This window comes from Elephantulus edwardii, unplaced genomic scaffold (assembly GCF_000299155.1).
Source record: "Elephantulus edwardii isolate Elephantulus edwardi_28Jun2011 unplaced genomic scaffold, EleEdw1.0 scaffold00071, whole genome shotgun sequence".
NCBI lineage: Eukaryota > Metazoa > Chordata > Mammalia > Macroscelidea > Macroscelididae > Elephantulus > Elephantulus edwardii.
The window spans coordinates 1,351,044-1,372,661 of NW_006399821.1; the positions used below are offsets into that span (position 1 = coordinate 1,351,044).

The 21,618-nt window shown below is 41.3% G+C and overlaps 1 protein-coding gene across 1 annotated transcript in view; it reads left to right on the forward strand.

The window, feature by feature from the left end:
- Positions 1–879: 879 nt before the first annotated feature.
- The window catches only part of LOC102862154 (dual specificity protein phosphatase 22-like), a 102,937-nt gene continuing 82,198 nt past the window's right edge, over positions 880–21,618 (forward strand). The window contains exon 1 of the mRNA XM_006888744.1: positions 880–1,070. Within this exon, the coding sequence (XP_006888806.1) occupies positions 880–1,070 (191 nt within the window). The remainder of the gene's footprint in view (positions 1,071–21,618) is intronic.

Genomic DNA, 21,618 nt, shown 5'->3' on the forward strand with positions numbered 1-21,618 from the left:
AGGAGTTCCTTTTTAGTCATGTAATTAAAAAGGGAAATTTCTGAATCAGCAATTAGCTTTGGATAGGAGTCTTCTAAGGCTAACTGTATGCAGGCACAGTCCTGGTTTCAGCTGTTAAGATTGCCAAGGCTGGTTGTGAACCCATGCAAGACTGTCAAGCAGATGGCCTGAACTAGAGATATAAGGTCCTAAGAAAAACAAAAGAAATGACATCAATGAATGCAGAGGGGGAATTGGGTCTGTCATTTGACTTATGGGCAAAAGCCCAGCAGTGCAGTGGGGATCAGCGAAGTGGAGAGGTCTGGATTCCAGGGTCTCAGTGACTTAAGCATCCATCACGAAAGAATCTGAGGGTTTAGGAAGGAGCCGAAGACCTCACACCAGTCTGTTCTAAGAAGTCCAGTAAGAACCACAATGCAGATAGTACTCATTGCTTATTAAAGGAAGGGGCTTTCCAAGACTGGCTGTCTCTTCTGGGGCCAGTCTGTTGCCTGCCCAGGGAGAGATCTGGGCAGCCGAGACCGCGATCTGGCGGGCCAGTGTGAGTCACTGAGCCCCTTGCGCACTGGGGAGCCTTTCGGGGTTCAGGGAGTGGGGCTGGACTGAAGAAATTTCCCGGCACAGAAGCCCGTAGGTTCAGGGGGCGGCCCAGAGCGGCCGCGGTCCAGGTCCACAGCGGACTGGCGGCCAGCGTCGGCAGCGTCCTCGACTACAAGTCCCAGGAGCCGCCAGGGCGCGCGCACGTTTCCGGGCCGGGCCAGCACCGCGTCCCCGCCCTCGGAGCGTCCTCCCCGCGCGGCCGCCGGGCGGGGTCGTCGTGGACGCTGCAGGCTGAGCCGGCGGTCAGCGCACGGCGCGGGGCGCATCATGGGGAATGGAATGAACAAGGTACCGTGCTCCCCTCGGCTCGCGCCCATCTGGGGCCCCGTGGCCTGGAGCGTGGGGGGCGGGCCGGGCTGGGCGTGTCCCGGCGCGGGGAGGTTCGGTCGGGCTTTTGAGGGGCTGCCCGCACCCTGCGAGCTTCCAGGAAGGCAGTGCGCCCTAGGGGCCGCGATGCCCTTTACGCGCCGGTGACACAGTTCTCCGCGGAGACCTCAGCTGCGCCCCAGCACTGTGGTTTCTTCTTTCTCTCCAGTCTCTGAAGCATCACCACCCACATCTCTGGGAAACGGCGTAGACGGAGTCTTCTCTGCTGCGTGTTCCTTGTCGTTGCTGCCTTTTTTGGGGAGGGGGAAACACAAAAGTTTTTTCTTGTGTGTAGAGAAACACCTTTCCTGGAGCGCTTTTCCGTGTCTGGGGATGAAAAAGCGGGTTCAGAGCCAATTGCTCCTGGACTGTGTTGACTGCACTTAGACGTGAAAATTTCTGCCCTTTCTCTCCCTGCTTTGCCCCTCCTTCTGGTGTCAACCCATCACCGCTGCCCCACGCGCTCACTCCTGCCCCTCCCCTCACACAGTCCCGGCCCATAGGAGGCACTTGGGATATATTCATGCCATCTGCAAGGCTAGGATTTTGCTATTAGTACGTGCCGGGTTAAAGGGAACACTTGCAAGACTTGAAAAGTCCCTCAAAGATGAGTGAGTGTTTTTAGCAGGCTGTCTCACACCCAGGCTGTGGTCCACCTGTCGCACCTCCGCAGACCCTGTGTGTTGTTGCCTGTCCTCTGCCTTGTTTCAGCCCTGGGGAGACAAGGTTGGTTCAGCGGGGACAGGTAATTTCTCGGAAGCTTACCTCACCGCTCACCTGCCCAAATCGTATTTACGGTAAATCTTATTTACAAGGAGTTGTTTTGTCTGTCACTTCACTGAGGCTTTTTGGCAAACTGTGTTTTGGCGACCTTATGTATTGATTTTGTTTATTTGGGCGGTTCTCAAGTTTAGAAAGCTCTGATTTCCCTCCTTGGATAAGTACTTGACTTGGTCCGCATTTCCACTGGACTCCTTTCTCACCACCACCTACCCTCTGCTTTTTAAATTTAAAATGGCATTGCTCACCACCACCTCCACCTCCTGGGCTCAGCTTGCCTTCCTATTGGTTGTGCTCAGACCTCAGCTTTCCTTTGGTTCTTTCTACCCTCTTATCCCAAGACTTTAGCCTGTTGAAATGATAATATTTAAGGGGAAATACTATCATTTCAACAGGCAATAATAAATAAAGTCATGCATTAATAGTTTGCTTTTATGAGTTTTGAGTCTTCAGAGGTTGGCTATGTATACAAAAATCACAATGAATTCTGACTGACCACATTGTAACTGCTCAGTCACTAGCTGCAGCTAATCACCAACTGTTTGCTCTTTTGGAGCTGTTCAACATTTTACTTACCGTATTTGTATATTCCGATTTAAGGAGTTTATTTGTTGTGTTGTTTTTGCTAATAGGTGCCATAGAGTCAACTATAGTAGCTCTATGGACAACAGATTTGAACCCTGTCCTATCCTGCACCATTCCCACGAACTCCATCAATCCCCAGCTCAGTGTTGCAGTCTCTATGTCAGTACATCTCTTTTTTTAAATGTTGTTGTTATGTGCCATTTGGTCACAGCAGCTCTGAACCCTGCCCTGTCCTGAGCCAGTCTCACTGATTCTGACACACCAATCTCCATTGCCCCAGTTACTGTATCAGTCCGTCTCATCCCAGGTGTTCCTCTCCTGCACTGACCCACCTGCCTTCTGAGCATGAAGTCTTTTTCCAAAGACCAGCCTCTCCTGGCCATGTGCCCATAATATGTGAGATGGAGCTTCAGAATCCTAGCCTCCAAGGAGAAACTTGATTGACTCCCTCCAAGGCAGAACTGTTTGTTTTCTTGGCAGTCCATGGAATATTCAAGACTCTTCTCTAGCACCATAATTCAAAGGTATCGATTCTTCTGTCATCCTTAGTCATTGTTCAGTTCTGATGCATAGCAAATAATTGTGAAGACCATGGCCTGGATTAGGCGCACCTTAGTCTCTAGACTGACATCGTTTTTATTTAACAATCTGAAGAGGTTCCTGATAGCAGGTTTTCCAAGCAATTCGTCTTTTGATTTCCTGAGTGTTGATACCAAGAGTGTTGATTGTGGAGCATGGCAAGCTGTAACTGTTAATAACCTTAATCTCTTCTCTATTATGGTGCTGCCAATTGGCCCAATGGTGATACTCTCTGTCTTCTTAATGTTGAGCTTCAATCCATATTGAAGACTATAGTCCTTGACCTGCAGCAAGCACTTCAGGTCTTCTTCAGTTTCAGCAAGCAAGGTTGTGTCATCTGCATAAAGTAGGTTGTTGATGAGTCTTCCTCCAATCCTGATGCCACATTTCTCCTCATAAAGCCCTGCTTCCCAAACGATCTGCTCCACATATAGATTGAAAGGGTATGGAGACAGGATGCATCCCTGACACACTCCATTCCTGATTTTGAACCATGCAGTGTTTCCCTGCTCTGTTCTGAGGACTGTTGTTATTAACTGCTGTCAAATCCTAGATGATTCATAGTGACCCTATGAACGAAAGATTTGAACACTTGTATAACTTTCATCGGAGGACCATTTCCTAGTCCATGTAGAGGTTTTGCATACCTTCTACATTTTCCAGCTTTTTCCAAAGACAGCACCAATCCCCCTTTATAACATACCCAAAACCTATGAGACAGAGTTTCACCATCTTTGCCTCTAAGGGCACTCTGATTGCATTTCCTCCAAGACAGACTTGTGCTCTTTTGGCAGTCCATTCAAGATTCTTCTCCAACACCATAATTCAAAGGCATCTTTCCTTGTTGTTGTTGTTGATTGCCATTCAGTCGAGCAAGACTCATAGTGACCCTATGGACAAAAGGCTTAAAGCTCCTCTACAACTATGGACATATTTCAAAGTTCATAGAGTTTCCAGAGGCATGCTGTTTAGTTAGTGGATGCCACTCTTGCTCCCAAATCTATCTTAAACTGGGAGCTCCACCAGTGGGTAACCATTATGGCATTTGACACTCAAAAAGCACAAGGTTCAGCATCACAGCAGCCCCAGATTACCCCAGTAGAGCATATTGACAGAAGAGTCCTGTACCATATAGAATAATGCTCCTTCAGAATATAATAACAACTAACTTTTAGATACAAAGGCTCTCCCCAGGGTCTTGTTGATTCTAAACATGAGACTTAAATAAAAAATTTATGTTTTTGTTATTATGTGCTATTGAGCCGCCTGCAACATATAGCGACCTGACCCTATGTATAGCTGTTCTGAACTTTTACTTGCCTTGAGCTAGCCTCACTAATTCTGACACATCAGCCCCCATTACCCTAGATAATGTATCAGTCCATCTCATCTGGGGTCTTTCTCTCCTGCCCTGTCCCTCCTGAGCATGATGTCCTTCTCCAAGGACCAGTCTCTCCTGGCCACATGCCCAAAGTATGTAAGACAGAGCTTCGAAATCCTAGCCTCCAAGGAGAAATCTGGTTTCACCCTCTCGAAGACAGACAGACTTGTTTCCTTGGCAGTCCGTGCTATGTTCAAGACCCTTCTCTAACACCACAACTCAAAGGCTTCTTCTTCTTCTGTCATCCTTAGTCATTGTCCAGCTCTCTGAAGCATAACAAGAAATTGAGAAGACCATGGCCTGGATTAGGTGTACTTTTGTCTCGACTGACATCGTTGTTTTTCAGCACTTTGGAGAGGTCCATGACAGCATATTTTCCCAGTGCAGTTCATCTTTTGATTTTCTGACTGCTAGTATTAAGAGTGTTGATTGTAGAGCCGAGCAAGCTATAATTGCTAACAACCTCAATCTCATCTCCATCTACTATGATGCTGCCAGTTGGCCCAGTGGTGAGAATCCTTGTCTTCATGATGTTGAGCTTCAGTCCATATTGAAGAAGAAGGTCCTTGACCTTCTGCAGCAAGCACTTCAGGTCTTCTTGTTTCATAAGCAAGGTTGTGTCATTTGCATATCATAGGTTGTTGATAAGAATTCTCTAATCTTGATGCCACATTCCTCCTCATAAAGCCCTGCTTCTCAAATGATCCTGTTCTACGTACAGATTGAAAACATATGGGGACAGGATGCATCCCTGACACACTCCTTTCCTGAGTTTGAACCATGCAGTGTTTCCTTGCTCTGTTCTGAGTACTGCTTCTTGATTCAAGTATAGGTTTTGCATAAGCACAATCCAGCGTTCTGGGATTCCCATTTTCCTCAAAGTTAGTCACAGTTTGTTTTGATCCACACAGTAAAATGCTTTTGCATAGTCAGTGAAACACAGATAGACATTCTTCATACCAGAAGAATACCATCTCTTTCTGCCAAGATCCATCTGACATTGGCAATAATGCATCTAGTGCCATGACTTCTGGTAAACCCAGCTTGTATTTCTAGTAGTTCTCTGTCAATGTACTGTTCCAGTCATTTCTGTATTATCTTCAGCAGGATTTTGTTAGTGTGTATTATTAGTGATTTTTTTTTATAATTTCCACACTCTGTTGGGTCACCTGTTTTAGGAATGGGAATAAATATGGATCTCTTCCAGTCAGTTGGCCAAGTAAATGTCCTCCAGATTTCTTGACACAAGTTCGTGAACACATCCAGGGCAGCATTTGTTTGCTGAAATACGCCAATTGATATTCCATCATTCCTGGGGCTTTATTTTTGCCAAGTCCTTCAGAGCAGCCTTAACTTCGTCCTTCATTACCATTACCTCTTGTTTATATGCTGTTTCTTGAAATTCTACTGTGTCAGCCAATTCTTTCTGGTACAGTAACTCCGTATACTCTTTCCATCTTCTTTTAATGCTTCCTGAATCATTCAATATTCTGCCCATTAAGCATTGCAACTCATGGCTTGAATTTGTTCTTTAGTTCCTTCAACTTCAGACTCCAGGTCCTTGCACATTTCATTATAATATTTTTCCTTATCTTCCCGAGCTGCCCTTTGAAATCTTCTATTCAGCTCCTTAACTTCTTGATTTGGCTTCCCAGTGCTCTAGTGCAATATTCAGAGTTTCTTCTGACATCCATTTTGATCTTTTCTTCTTCTTCCTTCTTTATAATGACTTTTTGCATTCTTCATAAATGATATTCTTGATATCTTCCCACAGCTCATTGGGACTTTGTTTATTAGTGTTCAAGGTCTCAAACCTATTCCCGAATTGGTTTTTAAATTCATGGGGGATACACTCAAGGTCAAATTTTGATTCCTATGGATGTGATTTAACCTTCTTTAGCTTTAGTTTAAACTTGCATATGAGCAATTCATGGTCTGTTCCACCATCAGCGCCTGGCCTAGTTTTCACTGTAAATATTGAACTTCTCCAATGATTCCTTCCACAAACATAATCTGTCTGATTCCTGTGTATCCCATCATGTGAAACACATGTGTATAGCCTGCATTTGTTTGTTACAGAAGGTATTTACTATGAATAAATAATTGATTTTACAGAATTATATCATTCTATTCTCAGCCTCATTTCTGTCACCAAGTCCATATTTTCCGACTACTGATCCTTCTTCCTGGTTCCCAGTTTTTGCATTCTAGTCACCATTATTAATGCATCTTGTTTACATGTTTGATCTATTTCTGACTGCAACAGTTGATAGAAATCATCTGTTTCCTCCTTTTTGGCTCCTTCATAGGAAGCAATTGAGAATATGATGGTATGGATTAGGCACACCTTAGTTTTTTTGACTGACATCATTGCTATTTAGCAGTTTAAAGAGATCCTTAACAGCAGAGTTTGCCAATAATATGCATTTTTAAAAATTTCTTGACTGATGCTATCATAGATGCTCATTCCAAGTAAAGTGAAAAGTATATTAAGAATAAAATCTGTCCCTGAGGGACAAAAGTTATTTTCCATGAAGAAGAAGTATTATTTATATCTTTTACTTTTCAAAGCTAATAATAGACAAGGTGTTTCTTCACTATTCTGTTATTATAGCCATCTTCTATTACAAATAGAACTGCTATCTCCAGTGTACAGATATAGAAACGAATGGAGAGGCCTAGAGACTTCAGTGATTCAACAAGTACTGATTGTGTACTTAGTGTACACTAGTGCTCTGCTTGTGACGCAGGATCCTCAGGCTGAGCCAGGGCCAGCGCTGTCCAGTACAGATGTCACATGAGCCATGTGTGTGGGCTGAAATTTTCTAGTAGCCACACACAGCAAGATAAATGAACAGACAAAATAAGTTTTAATAATATATTTTGTTAAAATAAATACATTTAAAGTATTGTTTCAACATGCAATCAATTCAGTCAATGAAATTGTGCATTAGCTCACTTTTATTTTTATTGTTCTGGGTCTTCAAAGTCAGCTGTGTAGGTCACATCTGAATTCTGACTGTTGTTATGTTGCTAGGTGCCAATGAGTCAACAAGACGCATGACAACCCTGTGAACAACAGTTCTGAACTGTGTCCTATCCAGCAACATCCTCATAATCTCTGATGTGGAGTCACTCTATCAGTCCATCTTGTTGAAGGTCTTCCTTTCTTTCTCTGACCCACTTTTCCAGCATGATGTCTTTATCCAATGACTGACTCGTCCTGACAGCATCCACAGTGAGATGAAGGCTCACCACCCTTCCTTCTCAGGAGCACCCTGGTTGCACTTTTTTAAAGACAGACTTGATTGGTTTTTTGGCAATCCATGGGATATTCAGTACTTCGCTAACACTGCAATTCAAAAACATCAATTCATCCTACTTACTCATTTTATAACTTTCAGATGCATAGGAAGCAATTGAACATACCATGGCTTGTATCAGGCCCACCTAGGTCTTTAACTTGGCATTGTTACTCTTCAGTACTTTAAAAAGGTCAGATTTTTTTGACAGCTGATTTCCCTAATACATCTTTTTATTTATTGACTACTGTTGCCATGAGTGTTGATTGTGGATCCAAATAAAATGAACATGACAAGTTTAGAATTTTTCTAGACCCATCATGATGTTGCCTATGGTTCAGCGGTGAGGATTTTTGTTTTCTTGATTGGTTAGTGCAGATAGATGCTGGGTAGATGCCTGAAACGGACAGCCCTGCCTGGACTTGTGCAGGCATTACCGTACAGTGTGGAACGAGGCTTCTTATTTTCTTCATTTGCAAAACAGAAAAATCACCTCTTCATCTGGTTGGGTTTTGGGTAACTCATCCTCTGTCATTTTTGTCTAGGTTCTCATGGACATCACCCACAAACTCAGGAGTCCACACTTGTCCCTGTATTGTAGAACTGTTGGTCCCTACACTCAGGCTTGGTCCCCACATGGAACCAAGTAAATAATACAGGGGTCCTCGTGACTCCCTGCTCCTCAAGTTCTCATTTTTCTTTTTTTGCTTATACATAGCTCTGTGCCTGGTAGGTAAACAGTCCTGAAGATTCTTTACATTCTCCGTATTTCTTAGCCTTCTTCTCTGTCAAAGAGCTTCTTAGGGACAGAGCCTGGGATCAAAAAGACACCTCCATTCCTGGTGATGCTTTCTTGTTGGTACTGAGGTCTCCCACCTCTTACGTCTTGTGAGATATAGGCCATACTCAGAGGAAATTGCTGTACACTTGATCAGGCGTGTGAGGGAATTAAGGGATGTTGCGTTCCACCTTTCATCCTTTTATAACTGTTTGGTTTTTTAGATCATGGTGCATCATTACATAGATTCCCCATTTTGTCATTACATACATGTTATTTTGAGAGTATGCAGCTTAATACAGGACAAGATGTAAATTCCTGTTTGACTTGTGTGTCTCTCAATCTCGACTCCAAAATCTTTTGTGGTTAATAAGCTTGTTAATAAGCCCTTGTCCTCTCTTCCATCTTATTAGTCACACAGCATCCCTTCAAAACATATAAACTATATGATTGAGCAGTGGAATTGAAAAGGCTGCTCCAGGTGCCTCTTTTCCACTTGCGTGCCCTTAAGCACCAGCCAAAATTTGTGCCTTAACGTGGGCTGATGACTGCCATTCTCAGTGGGATGCAAGGACCCTTCAGTTCTGCCATCCTCTCTTATTTACTCTCAGCGGTGATTACACTCAGCCAGCACTAGGGGTGAGTTTGGTAGCCGTGGAGGTATGAGGTCAGGTGGAAATGGGCACTGTCCATTCTTCCGTAGTGTGCTTGCTCGTGGTGAGGGGGAATAGACACTCCCCATGGGAAGTTTCTATTGTTCCCATTTCTGGAGTGAAAGAAATGACTGGGCTACCAGATAAGCTGACCTGATGTGTGTCTACCCTGTGCTTGGTGAAAGTGATCCGGACAAGCTGCCTGCTTACTGCTTCTGTCCTTTGTTTCCTTTACCTCTCTGGATTCGTAGGTGTTTAGAAGAAAAAGATTCTCCTTATGTGTTAGCTATCTGTTGTTGTTTGGTGCTGCTAAATTTGACTAAACTCTTAACAGCATTATAAACAGTAGATCTAAACCTTGCTCAATCCTGTGCCAGCCTCAGGATCTCCACTGTGCTCAAGCCCACTGTTGCAGTCACTGTGTCAGTTCATCCCATTGAGGGGCTTCCTCTCTTTCACCGACGACCCTCCCCCTTTTTGAGCAGGATATGTTTTCCAAAGACAGCATGCCCAAAGTTTGTGAGACAAAGTTTCACAACCCTTGCCTCTAAGGCAGCTCCTCGGTTGCACTTGCTCCAGGACAGATTTGTTTGTTCTTTCAGCAATCCTTGAAAAACCATAATTAAAAAGTATCAGTTTGTCTTTGGTCCTTTTTATTATTGTCCAGTGTACACCTGCATATGAGGGGATTGAAAACAACAGGGTTTGGGCAAGGAGCACCTTAGTCTTTAAACTGATATTCTTGCTCTGGAGGTTCTAATCCACCAGTGACTGCTCAGGGAAAGAGGGTCGATTTTCTTATCTATGCAGTTTGCAACCTCCAGAAACCACCTGGAAGGTTAGTTGGTTCCAGCTGGGAGAAAGGTCCTTGTCTCTTGAGTTTCTGCTCCTAGGAGATCTTCATGTAGTTTGTCATTACTCTTCTCCTGGTTCTTTTTGCTTGCTTGTCATAATCGGTCCTTTTTGTATCTTGTTTGTTTAAACATTTATAGCTAAAAGAAAATTAAGCTATAGCCTTAACTAATCCTGTTTGGATCCACTAATTTTACTTGGAGGCAACTAATTGCACTTGGATCCATAATCATTACCCATGGTAGTAGCCAAGAAATGAAAAGATGTATTGCAATGGAGAAATCTGCTACAAAGGACCTCTACAAAATTATGAAAAAGCTAAAAAAGCCAGGATGTCAGTTTAAAGAACAAGACATGCCTGTTTCAAGCTTTGGTATTGCAATGGCTTCTAATGCATCTGAAAATTGAACAGTGAATGTTTGTTGCTGTTAGGTGTTGTCGAGTAGAGTAAGTCTGACTAATAGTAACCTTGTGAACAACTGAATCCTGTCCTACCCTTTGCCATCCTCACTTCCTGACACACAAGAGCCCATCACAGCAGTCACTCTGTCAATCCACCTGGTTGAGTGTCCTCCTCTCTTTCACCAACCCTCCACCCTTCCTAGCATCATATCCTTCTCCAAGAAATAGCCCTTCCAAGCAACATGCCCAAAGTATGTGAGGTGAAGCCTCATCATTCTTGTCTCCAAAGAACACTCTGAGTGACAAAAAAAGAGAAAGGAACAATGCCTTTGCATTGTGGTTAGTGAAGAGTACTGACTATCCCATGAAGTGCTAGAAGAACAAACATGCATGTTTTGGTTGTTTGTTTGTTTTTTTTTTTTAATGCAGTTAAGGTGCATCTTAGAGGCAAGGATGGTGAACTTTTCCCCTCACATACTTTGGCATGCTATCAGGAGTCTGTTAGGGAGCTCTGGTGGCTGAGGGGTTAAGAAGCTGCACTGCAATCCCAGAGGCATCGTGTTTGAGTCTACCAGCTGCTCTGCTGAGGAAGGATGGACAATGTCCTCCCATGTGTTTCCAGCCTCTTCAAACTCCTTGGAAGGTCACCTATGAGTCTGTTCTGACTCAGTGGCATACAACATCATCATCAGGAGTCAGTCCTTTAAAAAAGACATCATACTGGGAAAAACAGAAGGTTAGAGAAAGAGAAGGAAGACCCTTAATAAAATGGATTGACACAGTGACTGTAACAACGGAGCTGAGCATGGCAGAGATCATGAGGTTGGTTCAGGAAAGGGCACGATTTCAATTCATTGTTCATAGAGTCACTGTGAGTCAGAGTTTGTTGGATGGCACCTAAAAATAAGAGGAACAGCCCTGCTTCATTAACAAAACAGCCCATTAGAATTGATAACGGGTTTTTGGGAGGCACGATTCAATTCATACTACAGCATTTACTTTAAAAGGAGTTTAATTTCTCGCTTACAGGTATTACCAGGGTTCTGGGAGAGAAAATGAGAATTTATTAGTAGACGTTTTGCAAACTGTAAAATAGTGCAAACATGCATTAATATTAATGTTTTTGAGTTTGTCCCTTTAATGATAGGACTGACACTTGTTTTAGGATAGCTCTTTCCTCCTTAATATATACAAGTGTGGTTGAGAAAGGACTAAGTTCATAGGGAACTCCCAAGCAACATGTCAGGTTTCTTAGTCTTCGACATTGTTGTCATTCTGGGCTGAGCAACTCTCAGTGGTGGGGGCTGTAGGATGTCTAGCAGCATCCTTCACTTCCAGCCACTAGATGCCTGTAGCAACCCCTTCCATATATGTGACAGCCCAGTATACTTCCAGACAGCACCGTGTATCTTCTGGAGGTTAAATTCCCCAGTTAAGAACTACTGTGGAGGAGGACTGTGGTATCAGTATCTCTTGAGGCCTGTGTGGTCTGGAACTTGATTGCTATCAAAGAGAGACTTATTTTAGTGTGATATGGATGAGCATGCCAATGGTCTGCACTGTTAAATGCTGCCTTTGTATCATCCATACTTCCCTTCTTCCTTTTTCTAAATTTATCTTTTAAAAATAATTTTACATTGGTTTCACACTATATTTCATTCGCACTGTGTTTCATGTAATCATTCTCATTTGTTAATGCTTTATAAAATCAATCATCATTGAGCTATGTTCACCATTACCGTCTCTTTCCAGATCCCCACAGGCTCTTTTACATTTCCTTTACCCTTCCTCCTTACCACTCACCAAATTTTGCAACCCTATGATTTTCTCTGGCCTCCCCTCATCCCTCTGTTCTCACCCATTCCCCCCTTCTTGGATCCCAAGACCTGTTTTACTAATTGATATCTTGAAAACCCAATATTCTGAAGGCATTGTATTATATCCTGTTGTGGGAAGTAAATTTGAAACACATGAAGACTTTGCTACCTAGTTGGTCCTCAAAACTTGTGAAGGAACTTGTGAAGGCAGAATGTACAAAGGACATCTGGTGGCCTAGGGGATAGAGTGTTCGAATCCACCCACTGTTCTGTGGAGGAAGTCTGGGCAATCATTTCCTGAGCAATTTACAGCCTCTGGAAAACCCTCTGGCATGTCAACTATGATTTGATTCTGACTCAGTGGCAGATAATTGAGTTTGCAGGACATGGGTATGTGGCAGGGCTTCAGCTTGGCCACCTGGCCCAGTCACTTTGGTGTGTTGACAGTTCCTGTCTCCTTAGCTTTTCTCTCAACACCAGCCCAGAATATGTTACCTTTTTAACTTCACATTCCTATTTCATGCCGTAGACACAGATGTGTACAGGCCTCATCCTAAATGCACACAGACTGTTCTCTAATCCTTCCTGATGTAAACACAAAACCATCACTAAAAGGCATTGATAAAATAAATGTGACATTTAATCCTCATGAACATCCATTATGAATGAATGCTCCCCCCTCAGCTTACTGAGAGTGTGTCCTTTCTGACCTACAAAGAACTAAGCTCTCTCTACACCACCTCACTGACTTCTGCAGCTGCTGGACAGGAAATTTTATCTGTTTGAGTTTTTATATCCCAGGGAATCCTAAACTAGTCAGAAACGTGGGGTTTTTAAAACAATAAGAGTATATATATATATATATATTTTATTACATTTTAAGTTAAAAAAGTATGTTACAGAATGAAATGTACATATTGACCTTACAGTTCTTAAGAAAAAAAAAATCTTCATGTGTGAGTATACATCTGTGTTTTCACAGAGTATAATTGTTAAGGGTGCACACTCTGAAGTAGCTTTCTGAGGTGAATTGTTTACTAACTGGAGAAAGCTATTTACTAACCAGACAGAAGTAGATAGTACTAACTAAGAAATTTACTTCATCACTTTCTGCTTCATTTCCCTTTTTCTAAGGTGGGAATTAATAAGTACACATCCTAGTCCAGAAATGGAAAGAAATAATTGGTGTAAAAGTGTTATGAACAGAAATTGTAGTGAAAGACTATTAATTAAATATTATGTGTTTTCTTGATATTTTATCTTTACTTTTCCATCTGGGTGTTCTGAATGTTATTTAATGAATAAGCATTATTTGTACAACCACAACAGTATCTGTAAAAGTGGCCCCTTTAAATATCTGCCTTTTCATCCTGAGGGTATTAATTGATTTCTTTCATAGGTACATGGAAGGGTATATGGAAAACAGATTGTTAGGAGCAGTATAACAATACCTCAGATACTAAAGTTAAACTCATGTAATATAGTTTAGAATGACCTACCATGTCAGCTAGTGTCTATCTAACTTTAAAATAGATCTTCTCTCAAGATTTTATATAAAACACCAGATGTCATGCTAAAATTAAGCAAGCTAAGAACTTTCTTGAGGAATTCTATTAGGCAACAAGCAGATAAGAACTCTATTAAGTGTAGACCAATCCTACTAACAGAAAACATCTCCATCCACTTAATTTCCAGAGGTTTGATTCATATTATGCCTCTCATACTCATGACATTTTACACTGTGAGTTCAACCAATAGATACCCAATAACAACATGCTTAATAAACATATGATAAACAAATATTGGGAGTAAATGATGCATATTTGCATCATTACAAGTATTTGCTTAGAGATACATCAATTTGGTAATACTGATTGCTTTTAGACTTCAGTTTTTTAAGCAATGTCATCTCTTCCATCTGCTGTCCTTTTCCCATATGGCTGTGTACATGTATCTGCATGACATCTAGCCTTTTGTAAATGAATGGTCTTCGGCCCTGTAGAACAGTGAAACAAATGCACCAGGAAGTAGTTAATGTGCAGATACCCTGATGTGACAGCCTTTCTACTGCTAAGCCAAACCAGCAAGAGAATGGAATGTTGTCCTAAAGGAATTAATTTACAAATTTAAAATCATCTATAAGCTTTCCTTTTTACCTGGACTGTTTAATAATATACATATATTGATCACATATATTTACAGAGTACTTTAAAATTATCATGAGCACTTACATATCTAGATCCTGCTCCAGTTTTGAATCAAATTTCAGTAAGAGTTTTAGCAAGTCTTAAAGCAAATCTATAGAACAGTTTCTCCTATATGTGACTTATCTACTCATTTAGCTATTTATCTTCATTTATTTGACTGTGATCCTTTCTGCGTGCTAGGACACAGGTCTCAATTAGGTAAAATCAAAACTATTATTTAATTCAGTTACTTACAGAGGTACTCATCACTATAAGCATCCCATAGAGCTGACAATGCTTTTTAACATTTAGCATAATAGCTATTATATTGAATATCCACTCTGCATGGGACAATTTCTTTTTTAAAAAAATTATTATTATTATTATTATTATTAATTTCAGTGAACATCTACAGAAATTTTGGAATTCCATTCATTCATTGTTGCACTTTTCTCCCCACCCACCCCACCCCCAGTTTGCTCCTCTCCTTGAAAAGCAAAAGACAAACTTCTTCATTGGTACACAATCTCTTCCCCCCACCCCACAGATCCCCTCCCCAACCCCAAGTATACTCCACTCTGCAATCCTCATTCTGGACTCTTATGATAATCATAATGCCCTAAAGTATATTAATTTTAAACTATTCTCTCCCTCATCGGCTTCAATGCAGTAAATATAATTTATCCAGTTTTTCTCAGTCCCACCCCACCCCAATGTCAGCTTCATTCTACAACAGTGGCACCATGTAATATTGGACAATTTCTTTTTTTTATATTGTCTGTAATGTTCACAAATGAAACATTTTATTCGGTATTACTTTGACAAGGAATGGAAGATGATAGTAGTTAATATAGTATTGATCCCATATGGTTTCTGAGGTCAGTTTGGATCACCTATGACTTTGGTGTTGAGTGTTTTTTTTCCTTTTTTAATTTGTTTGCATATATAAGACTTCATTTACAGAGCTTTGGTGGCCTAGTGACAAGAATCTGTGCTGCAATTCTAAAGGCACACTGTTGGAGGCCCCAAGCTGCTCCACAGGAGAAAGGTGGACTATTGCCTCCTGTGCGATTAACTGCCTCTGAAGACCCATTGGATGGTCAGCTATGAGTTGGTTCTGACTCTGTGGTACACAACAATAACAAACAACAACAACAACAACTTCATTCACATTGTGAGAAATGTTGGTGGTGGTGTTATGTATGGTCAGTCGAGGATGATTTATAACAACCCTATAAACCATACATCTGAATGTTTCCCACCATCCTCGTGATTTCTGTGGTGCTCCAGTCCATCACTGCAGTCACTATGTCATTACATCTTGATCTTGTCTACTGGCATATAAGATATGTTTAAGGAAAACCAAACCCAAATCTTCTGCCCTTCAGTCCCTTCGGACGCATGTGCTCCTCTATCTGGTTTCGCAGGCTGTTAATCTTTCAGGCAGGGGACTTCCTACTTCTCTCCCAGGAAGAAGCTGGTGGGTTCAAACCCTTGGCTTTTCAGTTAGCAATGCAGCATGTAAGAAATAAGCCCCAAATGTTTCATATGTGGGAAGCACCATTTTTGTGGCTTAGGATTTTATTTTCTCCATGTGCATGGTCATTGTTAATGTGAATATAAAGGATGTAGATGAACAGCAAGAAAACAGGAGGTTACGGTTTTTTAGTCTTAAGCATGAATTTTGAGGCTCACTGGTACAGGAATTTAGATATTAATGATCTCTTAGTTTTCTTTGAAAAATAAGTTTTCTTCATATTGGTGGCCAGATCTTCAACATTCCATTTACCTTGCTTTCTAACTATGTGGAGGGACAAAATCTGTTTTTAGGAAATAGGATGAAGCAGCTTGCCTTCTATTTCCAGCTTTGACACTGTAGCTTGTTTTCATGGTCTGGGAAACAGAACACACATTTGTTCTCTCTTTATGTTACTTAACATATTTAGAATGAATGTAAAGTAGTCTAATTGTTTCTGTGAGTTCCCTTTTCAGTTCAGACTTCTGTGTATTTTGTAGCATTTTGGTATCCTCTCTGTTGCCTTTCTTCACAGACCCTGGTCAAGACTATGAGGGCTCCACTTGTGGCTCACCAGATCCTGGTCAGGACAGCTTGTGGGACCCACACAAAGGTCGAGGGACAGAGTTGGAATTCAGGCAGCGCTTGCTTCAGGCTTTGCATGTCTTCCTTTCTGTTGTTCTCCTTACCTTGCTTTGCCTCCACCTGCACTGTTCACATTGTTTACTAATTCATTAAAGAATGCTTACCAGTTTCAAAGAAAGGTGAACCTGCAGAATGCAGAAATAATCCAACAATACTACACAAAAGTAAAATTACCTTCTTATGGAAGATGCTTTTAAAATGGCTGGAGCTGGAGCTGTATGGCAGCTGGTGTAGTGCATGAGCCAGTTTCTTGAAATGGATGGATCTCCTAGGCCATTGCCCTTGACCTTGCCACATGGGTGGAAACATGCAAATCTGATGTGTTAATCTATCCACAGAGGTAATGGCTAGTGTTGCCATTTCACCAAATTTAAATTGTGCACATTCAATGGCAGGGAATTTAGGAATCTCACTACCAGCAAAGAAGAAACGGCAGAGAATGCAGCACATGTCCTTTGGAGCCAGAGATTCCTGTGCCAGCCAGACATACGGGAGAGCACCAACAGCACAGCTGGGAGCTAGATACCTGATGAGAGACAGCTGGCCTGGTACTGCTTCCTCAGCGGGGCTGCAGCCAGGACTTTCACACAAGCTTGTTGGGGGATTTGGGAGAGGGGTGAGATGCCATAATAGGCAGGGCTAAGAGACCTTTGTAACATTGGCCTAAAGATGCAAGGCTGAAGACTGAAGGGCTTGGGAGAACATTTTAGAAGCTGTCCTTCTGAGAGATTGTATGCTGTTGCCATTCTGAATTATAACCTGTTCACTTTCCTAATAAACCCCATAATTTTGAGTATCGGTCTTTGAAATCTGTTTAGCTATTGCAGTGGATTTCAGACCCAGTAAATTAGTAGGATTGGTGTGGAATTGGTAGAAGGAGGTGTGAGAGCACCGGGGACATGTCTGATCTCAAGGGAATTTGTTTTGTACTGTGGCTGCTGCTGATGGAAACAGTCCCTTCATGTAGAGTTAGTTGAAGTCATCCTTGACCATCTCAGGATGCTTTCATTGTGTTTACAACAAGAAACTGCTTAGAAACTCAGGTTTGATTTCGAAGACGTAATGGAATGAGGAAAGTCGTTGTTAGTATCAGGTGATCTTGACTGAAAGTAGGAAATACCAGAAGGGTGTTTGCTTGTGTTTTATTGACTATGCAGATGCATTTGATTGTGTGGATCTCAGCAAGTAATGGATAGCATTGGGAGGAATAGAACTGTTAGCACTCTTAGTCATCGTTGTGTGAAACCTAAATGTGAACTGAGAAGCAGTAGTTGTTTGAACAGAAAAATGGAATACAGAAAGGTTTGTCTGAGTGTGTAACAGAATCGTATCCTTTCAGCATACATACCTCTTCAGTCTGTACTGTTGTATGCTTTTATGCAATAGCTGTGACTGAGCAATAATTTAGAAACTGACTGTATGAATAAAAGTGTATTATAGTATTAGAATTACAGAAGGATTCACCCACAACCAGTAGTATGCAGAGAATTGTTTGCAGAAAAGAAAGACTTAAAAGATTTACTGATGAAGATCTAAGACTTCAGTGTGGGTTATACCTCAATACAAAGAAAATAAAATTCCTCATTAGTGGACCAAGAAACATGATAAGGATGAAAAATACTGATGTTTTCAGGGATTTCATTTTACTTGGGTCTACAGTTAACACTGATGGAAACCAAAGCCAGAGTTCCACATGATTTTTCAGTGAACATATCTGCTTCCAAAAACTTCTTTAAACAAACCTGTGTTGAGGAAGGATAGCCAAAATGCACGTTGGAGGCAGAGTTAGTGTGAGACTTTGTCCCACATGCTTTGGGAGTGTTATCAGGAAGGGTCAATCCCTGGAGAAAGGCATCATGCTAGGGAAAGTAGAGAGTCAGTGAAAAATAGGAAGACCTGGGATAAGATGGACTGACTCAATGGCTACAACAGGGAATTTAAACACAGCTGAGATTAAAAGAATGGCATAAGCATCTGGTAGGGTTCTGTTCTGTGACTTGATGACACCAATAACAGCCTCACTCGTGGGAATATCAGGAGAGACTATTTCCTGGAGAAGGATCTCATGCTTGGTAAAGCAGCTCAGCAGAAAAGAAAAAACACTGTCGTCAAGATGGATTGATACAATTGCTTTTGATGGGCTCCAACACAGCAGCAATTGTGAGGATGGCACAGGACAGTCAGTGTTTTGTTTGTGTGTGTGTAGGGTCACTATGCATCAGGTCTGACTCACGGCATCTAACAACAGCCCATACGCCAATCTGTGAGGCTTGGAGGAATTATGCTCACAAATGCAGACTGGACATCATGAAATGAAGTCAACCCTTAAATGTTTTATTTCTAAGTTTTGTTGACAGTGTTTAAACATTAGATATTTTCACATTAAATGTGAATGCTGAGGCTTGGGCCTCTGGTGTGCACTTCTGACTTATTGTGGTACCACCTCCTTGGATAAGAGTGAGGCAGGGGATACTTTAGGAGAAGGCAAACTTGCCACCAAGTGGACTTACTCAGCAGAGGCTTTATTTGTGAAATGCAGAGTCTAGGTTTCATGTAGAAAACCACATGGGTTATATAGTGACTCTGTGTTCAATGTTTTGAAGAGTTAATAAATCAGTGGTCATCTGCTTCTCCTTTGTTTTATTCATGTGATGGTAAACTTGTTAAATTTATGTTGAACCACCATTACATCCCTTGAGCAAATGCCATTTATCATGGTATATGATCTTTTAAATACCTTATTGAATTTAATTTGCAAGTATTTTGTTGAGAGCACTGTGTCTGTATTCACAAGGCTTATGGCTCTTAGGTTTTCTTTTCTTTGCATCTTTATCTTTGGTTTTGGAGTAATACTGGTCTTGGGGAATGCATTAAGTAGTACTCTTCCTTTTCTCTTGTTTTGATTAAGCTTAAGAAGCATTGGTGCCAATTATCCTTTTAATGTTTCTCTAATTCTCCATTGAAGCCATTTGGTATTTTTGATTGCTTCCGATGCATTTGAAAATTGGACATTGAATAAAGATGACCTAAGAAGAATCACTGCCTTTCAGTTGTAGTGTTGGCAAAGTGTTCTGGATAGATTATGGACTGTCAAAAGAATAAAGAAAGCTGTCTTAGAGGAAATGCAACTAGAGTGCTCCTTAGAGGGGAAGAAGCAGAAACTTCGTCTCACATACTTGTGAGGCATATGTGAGGATGGCTAATCCTTGGAAAAGGACATCATGCTGGGGAACATGGAAGGCCAGAGAAACAGGAAAACCTTTAATAAGATGGACTGACACAGTGACCTTAAGCATGGCAGAAATACTGAGGATAGTGCAGGAGAGAGTGAAGTTCAAATTCATTGTTCATAGGATTAAAAAGATGATCTATGGAATGACAGTCAAGCTTAAATTACCAAAACAGAGTTGCCAAGAGAGTGACAACTCCTCTGTCAATTCTAAGAATTGAGCCAATTTGAAGACTCACAAACGTAAATGAAGGGGATATCAGGTCCCCATGTTGAGTGACACTACTGTAATGCCAAAAATGTATACTGTTGAGTGGAGGAAAGGACTTAATCTGTGATTGAAAATAGTTAGATTTCTGTGGATTACTAGGTACTGATTCTGAGCTGACTCTCATTTTAGGAACCTCAAAACATTACTGAGGTTTACTAGTTAGAGTAGGATAGAAAGAAATCTGTTCTTAACACTCTTAGAAGCTCCATCTCAAAGTGGATCAAGGGCCTAGGACTAAATCCAAGGACTATAAACTTCATTAGAGAAAAGCCTGGAAGAGTTCTAGAAGCACTAATCCACAACATGAACAGTCTTCCAAGCATCCTGAAAAACTTACAACCAGGAGAGGATAAAATAGATGAATGGGACCTTCTAAGAATCAAATCCCTTTGCACATCTAAAAACTTCTCCAACAGGGTAAAAAGGGAAGCAACTGGGGAAAAATATTTGGTAATGACATATCTAATAAGGGACTTATATCTAAAATTTAAAGAATATTTGAGCACCACAACAAGATAAAGGTATACAACCCAATTGAAAAACAGGCACAGGATATGAATAGACACTTCACCAAAGAAGACATTCAGATGAAAAAGTGTTCAAAATCCCTAGCTCTAAGAGAGATGCAAATCAAAACAACTATGAGATACCATCTCATCCCAGTAAGAACAGCTAAATTCAACAGAGCAGCAAACAGCAAATGTTGGCGAGATTGTGGAGAACCTGGAGCCCTTATTCACTGTTGGTGGGAGTGTAAAATGATGCAAGGACTCTGGAAGTCAGTTTGTCACTTTCTCAAATAGTTGGAAATAGAGATACCATTTGACCCAGCAATCTCACTACTAGGAATATACCCCAAAGAAACCATAACTGCCACCCAAGCAGACATATGGTTACCCATGTTTATTGCAGCTTTGTTCACAATAGCAAAGAGTGGGAAACAACCCAAGTGCCCATCAACAAATGAATGGCTAGAGTAGCTGTGGCCTATTTACACAATGGAATATTATACAGCACTGAAAAACAACTCATGAAATATACAAAATGGGTGACCATGGAGGACATTATTCTGAGTGAAATATCTCAGTCACTAATAGACAAATACTGCATAATGCAACTTTTATAAAACAGGACTGATATGAGGGTTGGGGGGAAACTAAGAAAGAGGATAAATAATGTACATGGCATTGAAACAGACGAGGAAGAAAACTTTAAAGGAATGTATGATTAGATATTATTGGCATGACAAGAGTCCAGAATAAGAGCTCCTTGGTAAAGTGGTTGGGGGGGTAGGGTGGGGTGGAATGTATACTAATGAAAACTTTTTTTTTCCCCAAAGAAAAAAGCAAACTAGGAGGAGGTGGGCAGGGAAGAAAATGTACAACAATGAATGAATTTTGTTAAAATCTCAATTAAAAAAAAAGAAAGATGTTCCATCTCATACTGATTTGGATGAAGTCCTGAACTCATTTTGTAGAGATTAGACTAGACTCACTCAGAAAATGGTAAAACTTCCATGTTGGATCTCAGAATGTGTAATAAAGGCTATTTGTTGTTGTTATGTGCCATCAAGTCGTTTCCGACTCATAGCGACCCTATGCACAACAGCTCTAAACCTTGCTCTATCCTGCGCCAACCGCACCGCCTCTGACACACCCATCCCGATTACCCCAGTC